Here is a 14802-nt window from a genome sequence, read left to right on the forward strand (position 1 = left end):
AACTATAGGGCAACCACTTAAAAAAGTAAAAAAAGAAGTATAACTGATATGCTAAGAAAGGAGAAAAAAATGGAATTATAAAATGCTCTATTAAAACCATAAAAGGCAAAAAAAAGAGTGGAGGATAAAAACAGGAACAAATAACAAGGGCAACAAACGGAAAACTATAACAAACATGGTAGATACTATATCAGTAATCACTTTGAATGTCAATGGTTTAAATGCACCAATTAAAACACAGAGACTATCGGAGTGGATCAAAACACAAGACCCAATTACGTGTTATCTACAAGAAACACACTTTAACTATAAAGACATATATGGATTAAAAGTAAATGGAACGGGGACTTCCCTGGTGGCGCAGTGGTAAAGAGTCCACCTGCCAATGCAGGGGACACGGGTTCAAGCCCTGGTCTGGGAAGATCCCACATGCTGGAGAGCAGCTAAGCCCATGAGCCACAGCTACTGAGCAACCCCCACTTGCCACAACTAGAGGAAGCCTGCACACAGCAACAAAGACCCAATGCAGCCAAAAATAAATAAATTAAAATAATTTTTTTAAAAAAGGAAATGGATGAAGAAAGATATATCATGCTAACAATGATCAAAGGAAAGTAACAGTAGCTATATTAATTTCAGATGGGGCCGACTTCAAAGCAAGGAAAGTTGTCAGGGATAAAAGGGGCATTACATAACAATAAAGGAGTCAATTCTCTAAGAATACATAACAATTTTTAACAGGTATGCACCTAAGAACAGAATGTCAAACTACGTGAGGCAAAAACTAACCGAAGTGCAAGGAAAAACAGATGAATCCATTATCATTGCTAGAGAATTCAATGCCCCCCTCTCAAAAGTGGACAGATAAGATACAGCAAGCAGAAATCAATAAGGATATGCCTGAACTCAACAACCATCAATCAAGTGGATAAAATTGACATCTACAGACTACTTCGTCCAGCAACAGCAGAACACACATTTTTCTCAAGCTCACAAAGATCATTCACCAAGTCAGACTCCATTCTGGGCCATAAGACACAATGTAACCACATTAAAAGTATAGAAATCATATAATGTCTACTCTTAGACCATGATAGAATTAAACTAGAAATCAGTAACAAAAAAAATAACTGGAAAAATCCCAAAAAAGGTAGAAATTAAACAACACACTTCTAAATAACACATGGGCCAAAGAATAATTATCAAGGGGAATTATTAAATATTTTAAGTCAGATGGAAATGAAAAGACAACTTACAAAAATTTGTGGGATGCCGTGATAGCAGTGCTTAAGGGAAACTTATAGGGTTGAATGCACATATAAGAAGATCTAAAATCAATAATCTAAGTTTCCACCTTAGGAAACTAGAGAAAGAAGAGGAAATTAAACCCAAAGTAAGCAGAAGAAGAAAAAAAAGAAATTTAAAAAAAAAGAAATTAATGAAATTGAAAACAGGAAATGAATAGAGAAAAAATGAACAAAACGAAAAGCTGGTTCTTTGAAAAGATGGATAAAATCAATAAATCCCTAGCCAAGTTAAGAAAAAAAGGGACAGGATACAAAGCACTAATATCAGAAATGAGGGCTTCCCTGGTGGCGCAGTGGTTATGAATCCGCCTGCCCAGGCAGGGGGCATGGGTTCGAGCCCTCGTCCAGGAAGATTCTACATGCCACGGAGCAACTAAGCCCATGTGCCACAACTACTGAGCCTGTGCTCTACAGCCCATGAGCCACAACTACTGAGCCCGCATGCCACAACTACTGAAGCCCGTGTGCCTAGAGCCCGTGCTCCACAACAAGAGAAGCCACCACAATGAGAAGCCCACGCACGGCCACTTGCTGCAACTAGAGAAAGCCCGTGTGCAACAATGAAGACCCAACACAGCCAAAAAATAAATAAATTTAATAAATTTAAAAAAAAGGCTTCCCTGGTGGTGCAGGGGTTGAGAGTCCGCCTGCCGATGCACGGGGCACGGGTTCGTGCCCCGGTCCGGGAAGATCCCACATGTCGCGGAGCAGCTGGGCCCGTGAGCCACGGCCGCGGAGCCTGTGCGTCCGGAGCCTGTGCCTCACAACGGGAGAGGCCACAACAGTGAGAGGCCCGTGTACCGCAAAAAAAAACCAAAAACAAAGACCCAATGCAACCATAAATTAATTAATTAATTTATTAATTTATAAAAAAAGAAATGGAAGAGGGGACATCACTATAGATCACATGGAAATGAAAATGAAAATAAAGGAATACTGTGAACAATTCTATGCCCACAGATTTGATAGCCTGTATGAAATGGGCCTACTTCAAACAATTGGACCTCCTTCAAACAACTGTGTGTCAAAACCCACACAAGAAATAAACAATCTGAATAGACCTATATCTATTAAGTAAAAGTAATCAATAATTAATAACCTTCCAAAACAGAAAGCCACAAGGCCCAGAAGGGTTCACTGGTGAAATCTACCAAACATTTAAGGAAGAAATTATACCAATCCTCTACAATCTCTCTGAGGAGAGCTTCTATCCTCTATCCAGCATTACCCTAATGACAAAACCAGACAAAGACATTATAAGAAAACTATAGGCCAATATCTCTTGTGAACATAAACGCAAAAATCCTCGACAAAATATTAGCAAACTGAATCCAAAAAATACAAAAAGAAGTATACACTATGGCCACGTGGAATTTATCCCGGGTATGCAGGGCTGGTTCAAGGTTTGAAAGTCAATATAAGCCATCACATTTGACAGACTACAAATGAAACATCACATGCTCGTATCAACAGTTGAAAACAAGCATTTGACAAAATCTAATATCCATTCATGATAAAAAACTCTCAGTAAACTTGGAATAAAGGGGAACTTTTCCAACTTGATAAAGATCTACCAAAAAAACTACAGCTAAAGTCATACTTAATGATGAGAAACTTGAGGCTTTCCCACTAACAGCAGGTACACGGTAAGGATATTCTCTCTCACCACTCCTTTTCAACTTCGTACTGAAAAGTTCTTGCTAACACAATACGGCAAGAAATGGAAATAAAATGTATACACGTTGGGAACATAAAAACTCTGTTCACAAATGACATGATCATCTATGTGGAAAATACTTAAGAATTGACAGGAAAACTTCTGGAACTAGTAAGCATTTATAGCAAGGTTGTAGGCAACAAACTTAATAAGCAAAAGTCAATTGCTTTCCTATAAACCAGCAATGAACAAGTGAAATTTGAAATTAAAAGCAGTATTGTTTACATTAGCACTACAACATGAAATACTTAGGTACGAACCTAACAAAATATATATAAAATCTATATGGGGAAAACTGCAAAATTCTGATGAAGAAAACCAAAGAAGAACTAAGTAAATGGAGGGACATTCCACGTTCATGGATAAGAAGACTCAGTATTGTCAAGGTGTCAGTACTTCTCAACTTGATCTATAGATTCAACAGTCTCAATCAAAATCCCAGTAAATTATTTCATGGATATCAACACACGAATTCTAAAGCCAAAAGAGACAGAATAGTCAACACGATCTTGAAGAAGAACAAAGTTGGAGGACTGATGTTACCTGACTTCAAGACTTCCTATAAAGCTACAGTAATCATGACAGCGTGGTGTTGAACGAGTAAACAGGGAGATCAATGGAAGAGAATAGACAGCCCAGAAACAGAGTTCCATAAATATAGTCAACTGATCTCTGACAAAAGAGCAAAGGCAATACAACGGAGCAAAGACAGTCTCTTCAACAAATGGCGTCGCAACAACTGAACATCCACGTGCAAAAGAATGAACCTGACCACAGACCTTTCGCAAAACATACTCAAAATGGATCACAGGCCTACGTGTAAAGTAACTGATAGATAAGCTGGACCTATAAATGTAAAACTTCTGCTCTGTAGAAGATAGTGTCAAGAGAATTAAAAGTCACAGTCTGGGAGAAAATATTTGCAAAAAACACATCTGATAAAGGACTATTATCCAACATACACAAACAACTCTTAAAACTCAACAGTAAGGAAACAACCTGATGTAAAAAGAGCTGACGTGGTCACACGTCACTCACCAGGTACCTCTGCCCACCTTGTTTTGTGCTGGTGCTATCTCAATCTGGCTCTCCCACCTACACAATCCAACCATGACGTCAAGGCTGCAAAAGATGGTTACAACCTCAGCTGCCCAGTCCAGTGCTTCTCTATACAAGGCATTATTCTCCATTTATTCCACAAAGCTTTCCCCCAAACCAGGTGCCCTAAAAGAAATATAACACAAAGACTCTCAAAATGAAAGAGAGGCCTGAGCTGCCCAACCCAGCGTTTCCCCACTAGCAAATCTCAGATGAACATTTCATCACACACTGCTGTGAGGACCTCCAGGATCTTCCCTTATTCCAACCTAGAAAAAATTCCATTCTTCTCACCTTTCTTGAAATGCTTAAACATCCTAGTCTCTCTCCCCTAATGCCCTCAGCTTATTAACTTCCCTTTTAATGTGTCATTCAAACCAACCATGGTACTCATCCATGGAAAGTCAACCAAAAATCACCAGTTCCTATTCCTGAAGACTACATCCTGCTAATCTCATCTTTAAGCATCAGTCTTGGAGTAGCCTCACCATATGTAGATGACTACCGGCGTTTCAAGTTACTAAATACTTCTCTTCTACTAGCAAGGGCAGCTTCTTTAAATGCTACATTTATATGCAACCTACAAGGAAAACTTACCCCACTTCAATTTCATCTTGCTAGATCTGCTCCACAAAGAGAATTTTGGATGCTGAACTGCCAACCAATTTATTTGCTTTTCTTCCTAGTTTTTTTTTTTTAATTTATTTATTATTTATTTTTAAAATTCTTTTGGCTGCCTTGGGTCTTCATTGCTGCGCGCAGGCTTTCTCTAGTTGCGGTGAGCGGGGGGCTACTCTTCCTTGTGGGACACGTGCTTCTCATTGCGGTGGCTTCTCTTGTTGCAGAGCACGGGCTCTAGGCGCACGGGCTCTAGGCACACGGGCTTAGTTGCTCCACAGCATGTGGGATCTTCCCAGACCAGGGATTGAACCCGCGTCCCCTGCATTGGCAGGTGGATTCTTAACCACTGTGCCACCGGGAAGTCCTTTCCTAGCTGTTTATCACCCACAAATCTAGTAAGCATGTTTTCTTTTCCAAATTCATGATAAAAATCCCAGACGGACAAGGTTCAGGAGGGTCTGCACCACGCCACGACATCACCACCGCAGGTTCACGCCGTCACTGGGCACTGACCCTGCCTGTGCACTCTGCACGGTGAGAGCAGCGCTCTCCTCGGAGCTGGCCGCACTCTGCAGGCTGAAGTGGCTGGCACGACTTTTCCATGTCCCGGGACCAGGTGCCGAGGAGACAAGCCACAGTGTACAGCTGCACAACAGAGAAGGGGAATGAGAAGACCACCACTGTGCCGGGCAAGCAACGAACCCCCTTCTGAGAAACTGTCTGTTACAGTACTTTACAAGTACAACCTGGGAAACAGGTTTTCTTTCAAAAACTAATAGGGTTGCTTCCAATTCTACTTCAAAAAAGTACACAGGAGAGCCCAAAACGCTCCCAATGTTACTCCAGTAACCGTGAATGGAATGGCCCAGTGACCTATGGAAACAGCACCAGCGAGCCAAGTGATCTCTAGATGACTCCCCAGAGCTGAGATGGCCAGGTTAGGGCCTCCTGCAGCCTCTGGCCACAAATCTGATGGGTGTTCTGTCCTTTGGTGAGCCAGGCATTAAGGACTCAATTAACTTTCTGTGGCAGCAGCCAAGTACCACTGTGTTTTGTAACCAAAAAGGGAAATGTTTTCTAAAAAAAGACTCCATATACCCCTTTAGAAAATAAAGCCACCCAAAAAAGCCTGTTTATATTTGAATCTCCAACAGGCACTTTTCAACTGCCGTCACTCCTAAATATGGAGTCTTAAAAAATTAACATGTCCTACTCAGCCAGCTCTATAAGCAGCGCAAAAATACATGTGTACCGTCGTGGGAGTGAGCGCTTCCAGCGCATCTGAGCTGCGTGCAGAGCAGCGCTGCGGCAGGGCACACTGCCACTCAGCACCACCCAGGCCCCTTCCAGCCAGCTGCTGTGGTGACATTTACAGAAGACGCACACGCGTCTAATAGCTCCATGGGCTTCGGGTACAAACAGGGTGTTAAGCACTCAGTACGCAAATGCTTCCCTGAGTTATCTGAAAGTTTACACCTTACAAAAGATACACCACAGTACCATGCTGTTCCCGAGATATTTACTGAGCAAAGGAAAAATTCCTCTCACCATCCCAGAGATTCAAGGCCACACAGGCCGACCTGATGGGGCACTTAGTCTAGTGGCCCATCCTCAGAAAAGGAAAGGGCCCTCCTCCAAGAATGGTTCCGACGTGGAGAGCAGGAAACGCAGGCAAGAGCATCTCTCCCTTCATCAGACAGGGCACCTTCAGAATTCAGCGCCACTTTTCCAAGTACCACCAAACAACAAATTTGGGACTTAGTAAGTGTTTACTCACATTGCACAGAACAACTAGTAGCAGTCTCTAGAATCCAGGCAGCCCATCAAACTGTGCCCTTCTACTTTAACTATTACTATTAGTAACGAAACCGTTTATGGAGTGTTTATATAATAATAACCCTACCATAGCGGAGTCTGGCTGTGAGAGACTGAGCAGGCAGGCAAATGCTGAGTCCTGCCTTTGGTGTCGAACTGCCCTCAGACTCACACAGGTGCACAGACACCTAAACACAGCCCACTCTCCTCCCCGACCTCCTGGAGGAGATGCAGCGGGGAACGGGGGGAGAGGCTGTGCATGGTATAAAAACACGATTAGGAGACAGAACCTGTGTTACCAGACCAGGCCTTTGTTTTCTTTTAAGTCACGGCAGTTGTGCAGGCACGTCCCACCGAAGACAGACACGGCAGGGAACCTCGAAACGTCTGTTAAAGTTGGCCACACTGTCCAATGTAAACCAGGAGGCTGTGCTGACATTTAAGCTCTGGTCTTCTTGACGTTAGTAACACTACGACCTTTGCTCTCACTTTCAAACTGTTACGATGTCAATTAAATGTTGCAAGAATGGAGAACGTGCATAAAGGAAGACAATACAGACTCCTAAGCGTCTGCTCATTGTAAATGCGCTACAGATGAAACCCGAGAAGGGCAAAATTGAAAGACAAAGCGGATGCCTGGGAATCAATCACCCTGCCCTCCCACGAGAAAAACCTGCTTAAAAGCCCACAAAGGGACTACATAAACCACATCCTGATTTAACTCTGCCTCTGCCGGCCTTTACTGTTATATAACCTTTCCTTGGTCTCAGTCTCCCCAAACGTAAAACTACCCCCACGGGAGTGAAGAATGTTTCCTAAAAAACGAATGCACAGAATTCCCTGGTTAGGACTCGGTGCTCTCACTGCCAAGGGTGAGGGTTCAAAACCTGGCCAGGGAGCTAAGATCCCGCAAGCCGTGCTGCATGGCAAAAAGAATGCAGAGTGCCGGGCCAAGTCCTGGAGACTGAATAAATTCGGTTCACAGTGACCTCTTCCTGCACTTTTCCCATGATCTGAGCTCACACCGTGTGGATTCCCCCAGACTCAGTGATCTTCCCCAGAAATAGCAAAATCAGCCTTCATTTTGGCTGAAGCGCCTTCCCTTTTCTTTTAGGTAAGAAAAAATTACAGAGGAGACAGCAGCCATTGTGGCTGCCTATTAATAACCAAGCCCAGTTCCGAGTGCCGGCAGCTCCAAGGCAAAACCCCACGTGCTGTAACCCAGCCCCCGGGATCCACAGACCAACTTCAGTAATTAGTCGGCCTGCTTCCGCCGCTACACCGGGCCTCGTCAATTGAGCATGCGCAGCCCTGCCAAACGACGGTGGGGCGACGCTTTCATTGTGGATGAGTAGTAAATTACAAAGGCAATACCCACACCCGTTTTTCATTGTTAAGGATCTAAGAAGCATTTTACGAGTTCTCTTACTTCTGAAAAGGCAGCGGACGCTCTCACATCAGTGAACAGTGCCCAAGATATGCATGAGCTGTGCCAGTAGGCCAGGCCTCCAGCCGCGATCCAGGCCGCCTGGATGGGGATCACTAGGGGGTGGGGAGGGGTTACTGTCAATTGCAGATTCCTGAGCCCCATTTTAAAGCGGCTCTGAATCAGACCTGATGTTTAGGGGGACGAGGACAGGAACACGCATTTTCAGAGCTCCCTAGGTGCTGATCGGTGCACGGAAGACCAAGAATCACCCAGAGAGGTATCCTCTCCGCTCTGAGCCATCTCCCCAGGCTGACAAGTCGCCCAGCCACTCCACCACCGACTCTTGCTGTGAAACCGTGGAAGTTCTCTAAGACACCCCCTCCAAAGTGCAGACGGCAGCCACCCCGCGGACTAAGCATGTGCTACACTGTGAAGCCAGGGTGGTCCCTGAGAACAAGAAAGAACTGCCCCAGACAAAACACCCGTGCACTGCAGACAGCTGTGCCCACAGGGCCTGGGGAGAAAGTCAGACCCGGGGACAAGGCTCCAGGAACACATGCCCTCTGACTTTGAAACTCTACCTCTGGGCCGGTTTAAATGTTTCTGGAGGATTAAAAATAAACCTAACTGAGACTCCTAAGAGGAGAGAAGTGAAATGTTCCCGACTGAGAAGGCTAAGGATTAGACAGATGTCAATTCTCCCTAGGTGAAATCGACAAACTATGATCCAATCGAAATCCCATTGGAACGTTTATAAAACAGAACTTGAACATTCTGAAGCTCTTAGGAAAAAAAATGAGTGGGGCTTCCCTGGTAGCGCAGTGGTTAAGAACCCACCTGCAAATGCACGGGACACAGGTTCCAGCCCTGGTCCAGGAAGATCCCACATGCCGTGGAGCAACTAAGCCCAACTACTGAGCCTGCGCTCTAGAGCCCGTGAGCTGCAACTACTGAGCCCACGAGCCACAATGACTGAGGCTGCGCACCACAACTACTGAAGCCCGCGCACCTAGAGCCCGTGCTCCACAACAAGAGAAACCACCACAATGAGAAGCCCATGCACCTCAACGAAGAGTAGCCCCCGCTCGCCACAACTAGAGAAAGCACACACGCAGCAACAAAGACCCAATGCAACCAAATATTAAAAATATTTAAAAATTTTAAAAAAATTGAGTGCATGACAAAGAAATGTTTTAAGTAAATGAGAAAAACCTTCCTGCTATCCAAATAAACCACAGAGCTATAGCGATTAAAATGGAGCAATACTAGAATAGGTGGGAAGAGAAGATCAAGGAATCAGAAGAAAACCCGGAAACATCCAGACCCTTCTGGACTGCGTGTGTGCACGCATGTGTACCTGCACCGGCTGTCTGGCCCAGTCTGCAGGCACACGTGCATGCACACACTCAGGCACGTGCTGCTCTGCATCTTAGGTTTCTGTACAAGCCTTTTTGTACAACATGAGAGGGAACATTTCTTTAGGGTATATTCCTAACAGTGCGGGGTCGAGGGGCAGGCACAAGCAACAGGACGCCGGAACCACAGGTGCTGCCGGCGACACTTCAGCCAGCGGGAGGGACCCCTGCTTGCCCAGCCCTCGCCGCCTGGCAGTCCGGCCTTCCGTGTGAGCCACTCATGCTGCCTTCTCACGTCCGGCCGCTTGCTGCTCACTACTCTACACAAAGTCTCTACTCTGAACGTGAGCTCGCTTCACGCTGTAAACCTGTCACCACTCCCACACTTTCCTGGTGGCATCATTCCTGATACAAAAACCTTAACATTTCCCATGGTCACACAGTCACCCTCTTGTGGCTTCCAGTGTGTGACTCACTCAGGGAACCTTCCCTGAGACGTGCTTGCTCCCCACAAACGGTGGCTGCAGACACTGTAACAGCAAGGAACGGGCCACACAGGGCACACCTTCCTCGCTGGTCTCACAGAACACGCTGGGGCAGGGCGGGGGAAGGGCTGCGGCTGTGCGCACTCCCAGGCACCGAGCCCAGCGCCCACGATGACAAACGGGAACGGAGGTCATCACCCCACAGTATCTCTCGCACACCGCTTCCGATTTCTTGCATCCCACCAGGGGCCTTAAAAACAGAGCCAGCCTCGAACACAACGCACCTGGGAACCGTAGGCACGTGAAGCAGCAGTAAGTGAACTGGGCTGAGCAGCAGAAACACAGAAATTGAGCTGGTCATTTAAAATCTCCCGGCAAACAGGGTAAGAGAAGAAGCCAGGGACAGACCCTCCATCCCCCAACTTTCAGCCCCGCAGGGACCACGGGCTCTGGTGAAATGCACCGCCGCACCCTGGCCACTGAAGAGAACAGCTCAGCGCAGCTCTGCCCGGCTGCCCATCTCCCCACCGAGAACCAGAGATGACGGCCCAGAAGGTAGGCTCAAAAAAAAGATGCTGTAGATAAAACAGACAAAAAATAAAGCGCCTAACCCTTTCCCTGCCACACCACTCTATCCAGGCTAGAGCAGGGGTGCCGAGAGAGGCAGCTCAGTTCTGTCTCTGCACCTTCACATTAGCATTTCGCAGGCTCCCCAGTATACCTTTAGGAATTCTCCCACTTTAATTACAATCAGCAAAAAAGTAATGAGAGACCTGCTCATCAGGAACGACTTCTGACTTAGGACAGCGGCCTTGCGTGCCGAGCAGGCGCAACCAGGCCGACGACGCCGGGACGCAGCTCAAGGCGCGCAGTGAGGCGGGGCTCGGGACAGCAGGCCCGGCGAGCTCTGCAAAGGGCACTGACTGCACGGCACTAGGGCCCCCCTGCTTCCCTGGAGCGAACACCTGCACTACCTGTCACAGAAGCGGAAAGGTCCGGAGGCCACGAGAAAGCACGCGCCACAGCACAGCCCGGCAGGGCACTGCGGGACAGCCCACAACATGCCGCCACCACCAACACCAGGCCCCACGGGTGCCGCAGGCCCCACGGGGCCATTCACCGTCCCTCACCCACACGTTACAGGCAAAAGCTACCAAAGCTGACAAAAATGCAACGAAAACATCAAGAACCGATTCGCCAGAAGTGAACAAAGACATAACAACTGGATTTTGAAAAGAATAACTGAAGCAAAGCAAGAAAGACAAAAAAGGGTACATGCTCTGGGCCTGAACACTCTTTAAATTACGGGGAAAATGAAAATGACTGGTCTCAACATAGACACAATGAAATCAATTTTTAACATGAAAAGTTCTCAGTTGCCACGCCTTTCCCAAAGCAAGTAAGGCAAGCAGATGCAGGCGGCGCTCGGGAGAGCGCACCAGGCTCACCCCGGGTCCCACCTTACTAGCACTGCTCTCCAGGGCCTCCCCGGCAGCTGAGCGGGCTTGGGAATCTCCGAGCACCTTCCAGTCACTCTCACGGTCAACTCTTTACACGTTAGTCCAACACTCCAGGCTGGAAGCCGATCTGAGCAGGCCACAGCCGGGTGTTCACGGGCTCCTAAAAGGCCCCTCAGGGGACCACGGAGCACACCCTCCAGAGACCTCCCTCGGATGCAAGTCCCGGGACCTCACAGCAGCCCTGCACCCCCCCCCCAAATTCCGCTCCGCTGAGGCGAGGAGCCTGAACTAATACCCCAGAGCCACGCGTGCGCCCCACGAGGGCAAAGCCACTGACTCCACTTGCAGTCCGTCATGCTACTAGGCTTCTTCTTGTACATAATTTATACGCAGACACACCGTCCGTCTCTCTACAGAGTCAGGTGTGTGGCTCTGGCCACGGAGACTGCAGGGGTGAACGTGACAACCACACGTCAATGTCACCGCCAGAAGCAGGAATCGAGCACCAACGACGGCCGAGCCTGCTTTATTCAACAGTGACATAAAGGCTTCCCTGTCCTTCCTCTTATATGCTCCACTATTCCTATGTCAAGCGGACCTAGCCGGATACTTCCTCTCAGTGACACGGCACTCCACGGGCAGCAAGATGAAACCCAGAGCTGCCTCTGGGGCGATAAACGGACAGGAGAACTGCAGGAAAACATGATCATTGTTGACGCTGACGAGGGGAGGGAGGACCAGGAAAACAAGCCCGGATGCGGCGCTGGTCCCAGAGACCCTAGCAATGCCTTCCACGAAGCCAGATGTCAGGCAGCCAGCACCGGGCCGGGCCGCTCCGCGAAGGGGAAGCTCCTCCCTCACTTTGGTCACCAGCCAGACTGGTCTCCCAGGCGGGGCAACCGCACTCCTCGGAGGCCTGGAATTATCCTACGAGAGCCGACCCCATCACCGTGAACCCCAGACGCCGGCGCGGGGCAGGGGCGGGCCCAGGGGGTCACGCTCCTCACCTTACCTGACTTGCTCCCACGTCCTGGTGGCCAAATGCAGGACCCAGAGGTCCCTGTAGTGGTAGAAGTGCTCTCCGTCGGGAGAGGCAAACTCCCCGCCAAAGATCCACAGCTGTCCGCCGCCCTGGGGCACCACCACCGCCTGTTGAGAGAATGGCAACAGGTCAGGGCACAGCCATACAGCTCTCGGGGAAAACCGGAGCCCCTCCCCCAGAACACCCAGTGCCAAGCCCTGACCCCGTCTTCAAATGCCTGCCCCGTCGGGTCCTTCTCGCATCCTGCCCCTCTGTGGTTCTGCTGAAGGCCCGGGACTCACAGGCCACGTGGGAACCAGGCGGGACCGCCTGGGCTGACAGAGCCACACAAGCCATTGGTGGCCAGCCCGCCCCGAGAGTCCCCAGCCCTGGGCCCAGACAGCGAAGGAGGCAACTGGGCCTGTCCTTCACACCAAGGGGGTGCGGGACGGGAACCCGTCGAGGGGCCGTCTGGCCAGGGGCTCCCATGCAGTGCCAACGGCAGCAGGCACAGTGTGGCCGGGGCAGGGGAACTGGGTCGGGGGCAGCTGGACGCCAGGTGCTCCAAAGCAGCCCGTGTGAATGCCTCCTGCCCTCGCAAACCGCCACGGGCAAGCACACAGTGGGCGGTCAGATGGTGGTTCCCAGAAGGCCTGCCCCGGGCACCCTCCGAGCACCCTGGGGCTTGCACTGCAGTGTGGTCCTTCGCTTAATTAAGCTTAACGCTGCAGAACTGCAGCTCCATCACCGATGCTGCTCCTGTCCTGGACTAACTGGAGGGTCCTGGTGACACACTTAGGGTGATGTGCCCCCCCCACCATTTTCACTCAGTCTTGTGCATCCTCTCAGGACTGACCTATCGAGACAAGCCAGCTTCCTAGGACTCTAGAACCCCAGTAATTATAAAGCAAGAAACTGACCACTTCAAATCTTTAAACCAGACATGAGGATTAGCTCAGGCCCAAACCTAACACGTTTTTTTGAGCTTAATGAAGTTTAGGTAGTACTTTCACGCTACGCAATACAATGTAGTTTTGAAATATCTTATTATAGAAGCTACTGAACGTCCCAGGATAACACCACAAGTAATGCATTAACTGGGAAGAACAGTACAGGGAGAATATATGTATATATACGTACACATGCATATATGTGCACACACACGTATACACACGTATGTACGTGTACAGTCCAACTAAGATGAAATGCACAGAAATATGAATCACAGGTGCAGAGAAAAGATGCAGAAAATATAAATTAGGAGTTCTGGAAGAATGGACAATGGACTTACTCTGCTTTCATTATCTTCATTTTTTTTTTCCACAATGAATATTTATTACTTACATAATCAGTTTTCAGAGCCATTCTGAAAAAATGAAGTCAAACTCCAGGCAAGAAAAAAGACTGTGACCAGAGCGTGTCTCCCACGTCCCATCACGGGCAGAACTCTGGGGACGACACGAAGGTGGATTGATGGGCAGTGATCTGAAGGCTCTGTATTAACCTCCTCCTCAAAGACCATAAACACCAAGAAAGAGCTAACATACTACTCAAGAGAAGATGCAAACTATAGGGACAGGCATACAACTTCCACTTCTGCCCAGGCTCAGCAATCAGCACCATGCCAGCCCTCCCACTGTAAACAAGGAGGAAACTGGACAAAACCCATGAAGCACGACAGCCAGACAGCACGACGTGCAGGACCGTGACCCTGAGACACGGTAAACGGGCAAGGTCAGCCCTCCGACCCCACAGGCAGTTTCACACCCTCGTGGCCCTGCTGAGCTGAGGAAACAGAAGCCAGAGCTCCAGGATGCGGAGGCAGCTGGAATTTGCAGGGCCGAGCACCTGACATCTGGCTGGGTTCCCCGGGAGCCCATAGACACTAAGCTGCACGTGTGCAGACTGAGACCACCCGAGGCCGGGCACACGGTGGGGACCATCACTGTGAGGCTGAAAACTTGAAAACGACCTGAGCTCACAGGGGGCTCGGAGACAGACAAGTTCCAACCAGAGGGATAGGTGCCACTGAATACCCAGGGCGTTCGCTAGAGACCCCAGCAAGGCCACGCCATAGAGCTACCATTCTTCAGAGAGCCTCCAAAGGCTCATGGTGATCTGCACGAGGCTGAGCCACCTACCAGAACGAAACTCATCACCTGTTGATGAATGAAAACAAACGCAGACAGTCAACCCTCCAGCGGCCCTTTGCTGAATGGCGTCATGCTCACGGCAGGAGGGGTCTCGGCGTCCCAAACACCACCCACTTTACTAGCGTGACACAGACTGAGGACGCTGTCTCCTTGTGGGCCAGGCTGAAGCTGCAGAAGGCATCACAACCACTGTTGACAGAGAAGGAGTATGAAGACCCCAGTGGAATGCTGTGAATACGAAGACATGTGAGAATCTGAGAAGACAAGAACTGCCCTAGTGCTCAGGGATGTACCTCAGCTTTGGGGCTTGCCCAGGCTTCCCTAAGATCTGCTTTTGCATC

The 14802-nt window shown here is 48.7% G+C and overlaps 1 protein-coding gene across 4 annotated transcripts in view; it reads right to left on the reverse strand.

Moving 5' to 3' along the window:
- Positions 1 to 14802, reverse strand: part of KLHDC4 (kelch domain containing 4) — a 55497-nt gene that overhangs the window by 30142 nt on the left and 10553 nt on the right. For 3 of the 4 annotated variants that reach the window (XM_060130265.1, XM_060130267.1, XM_060130266.1), the window contains one exon: positions 12300 to 12436. In XM_060130265.1, coding sequence (XP_059986248.1) covers positions 12300 to 12436 — 137 coding nt within the window. Of the gene's footprint in view, positions 1 to 12294; positions 12437 to 14802 lie in introns of all 4 variants that reach the window. The other variant, XM_060130268.1, reaches the window with a different exon arrangement.

Source organism: Lagenorhynchus albirostris, chromosome 19 (genome assembly GCF_949774975.1).
Source record: "Lagenorhynchus albirostris chromosome 19, mLagAlb1.1, whole genome shotgun sequence".
Taxonomy (NCBI): domain Eukaryota; kingdom Metazoa; phylum Chordata; class Mammalia; order Artiodactyla; family Delphinidae; genus Lagenorhynchus; species Lagenorhynchus albirostris.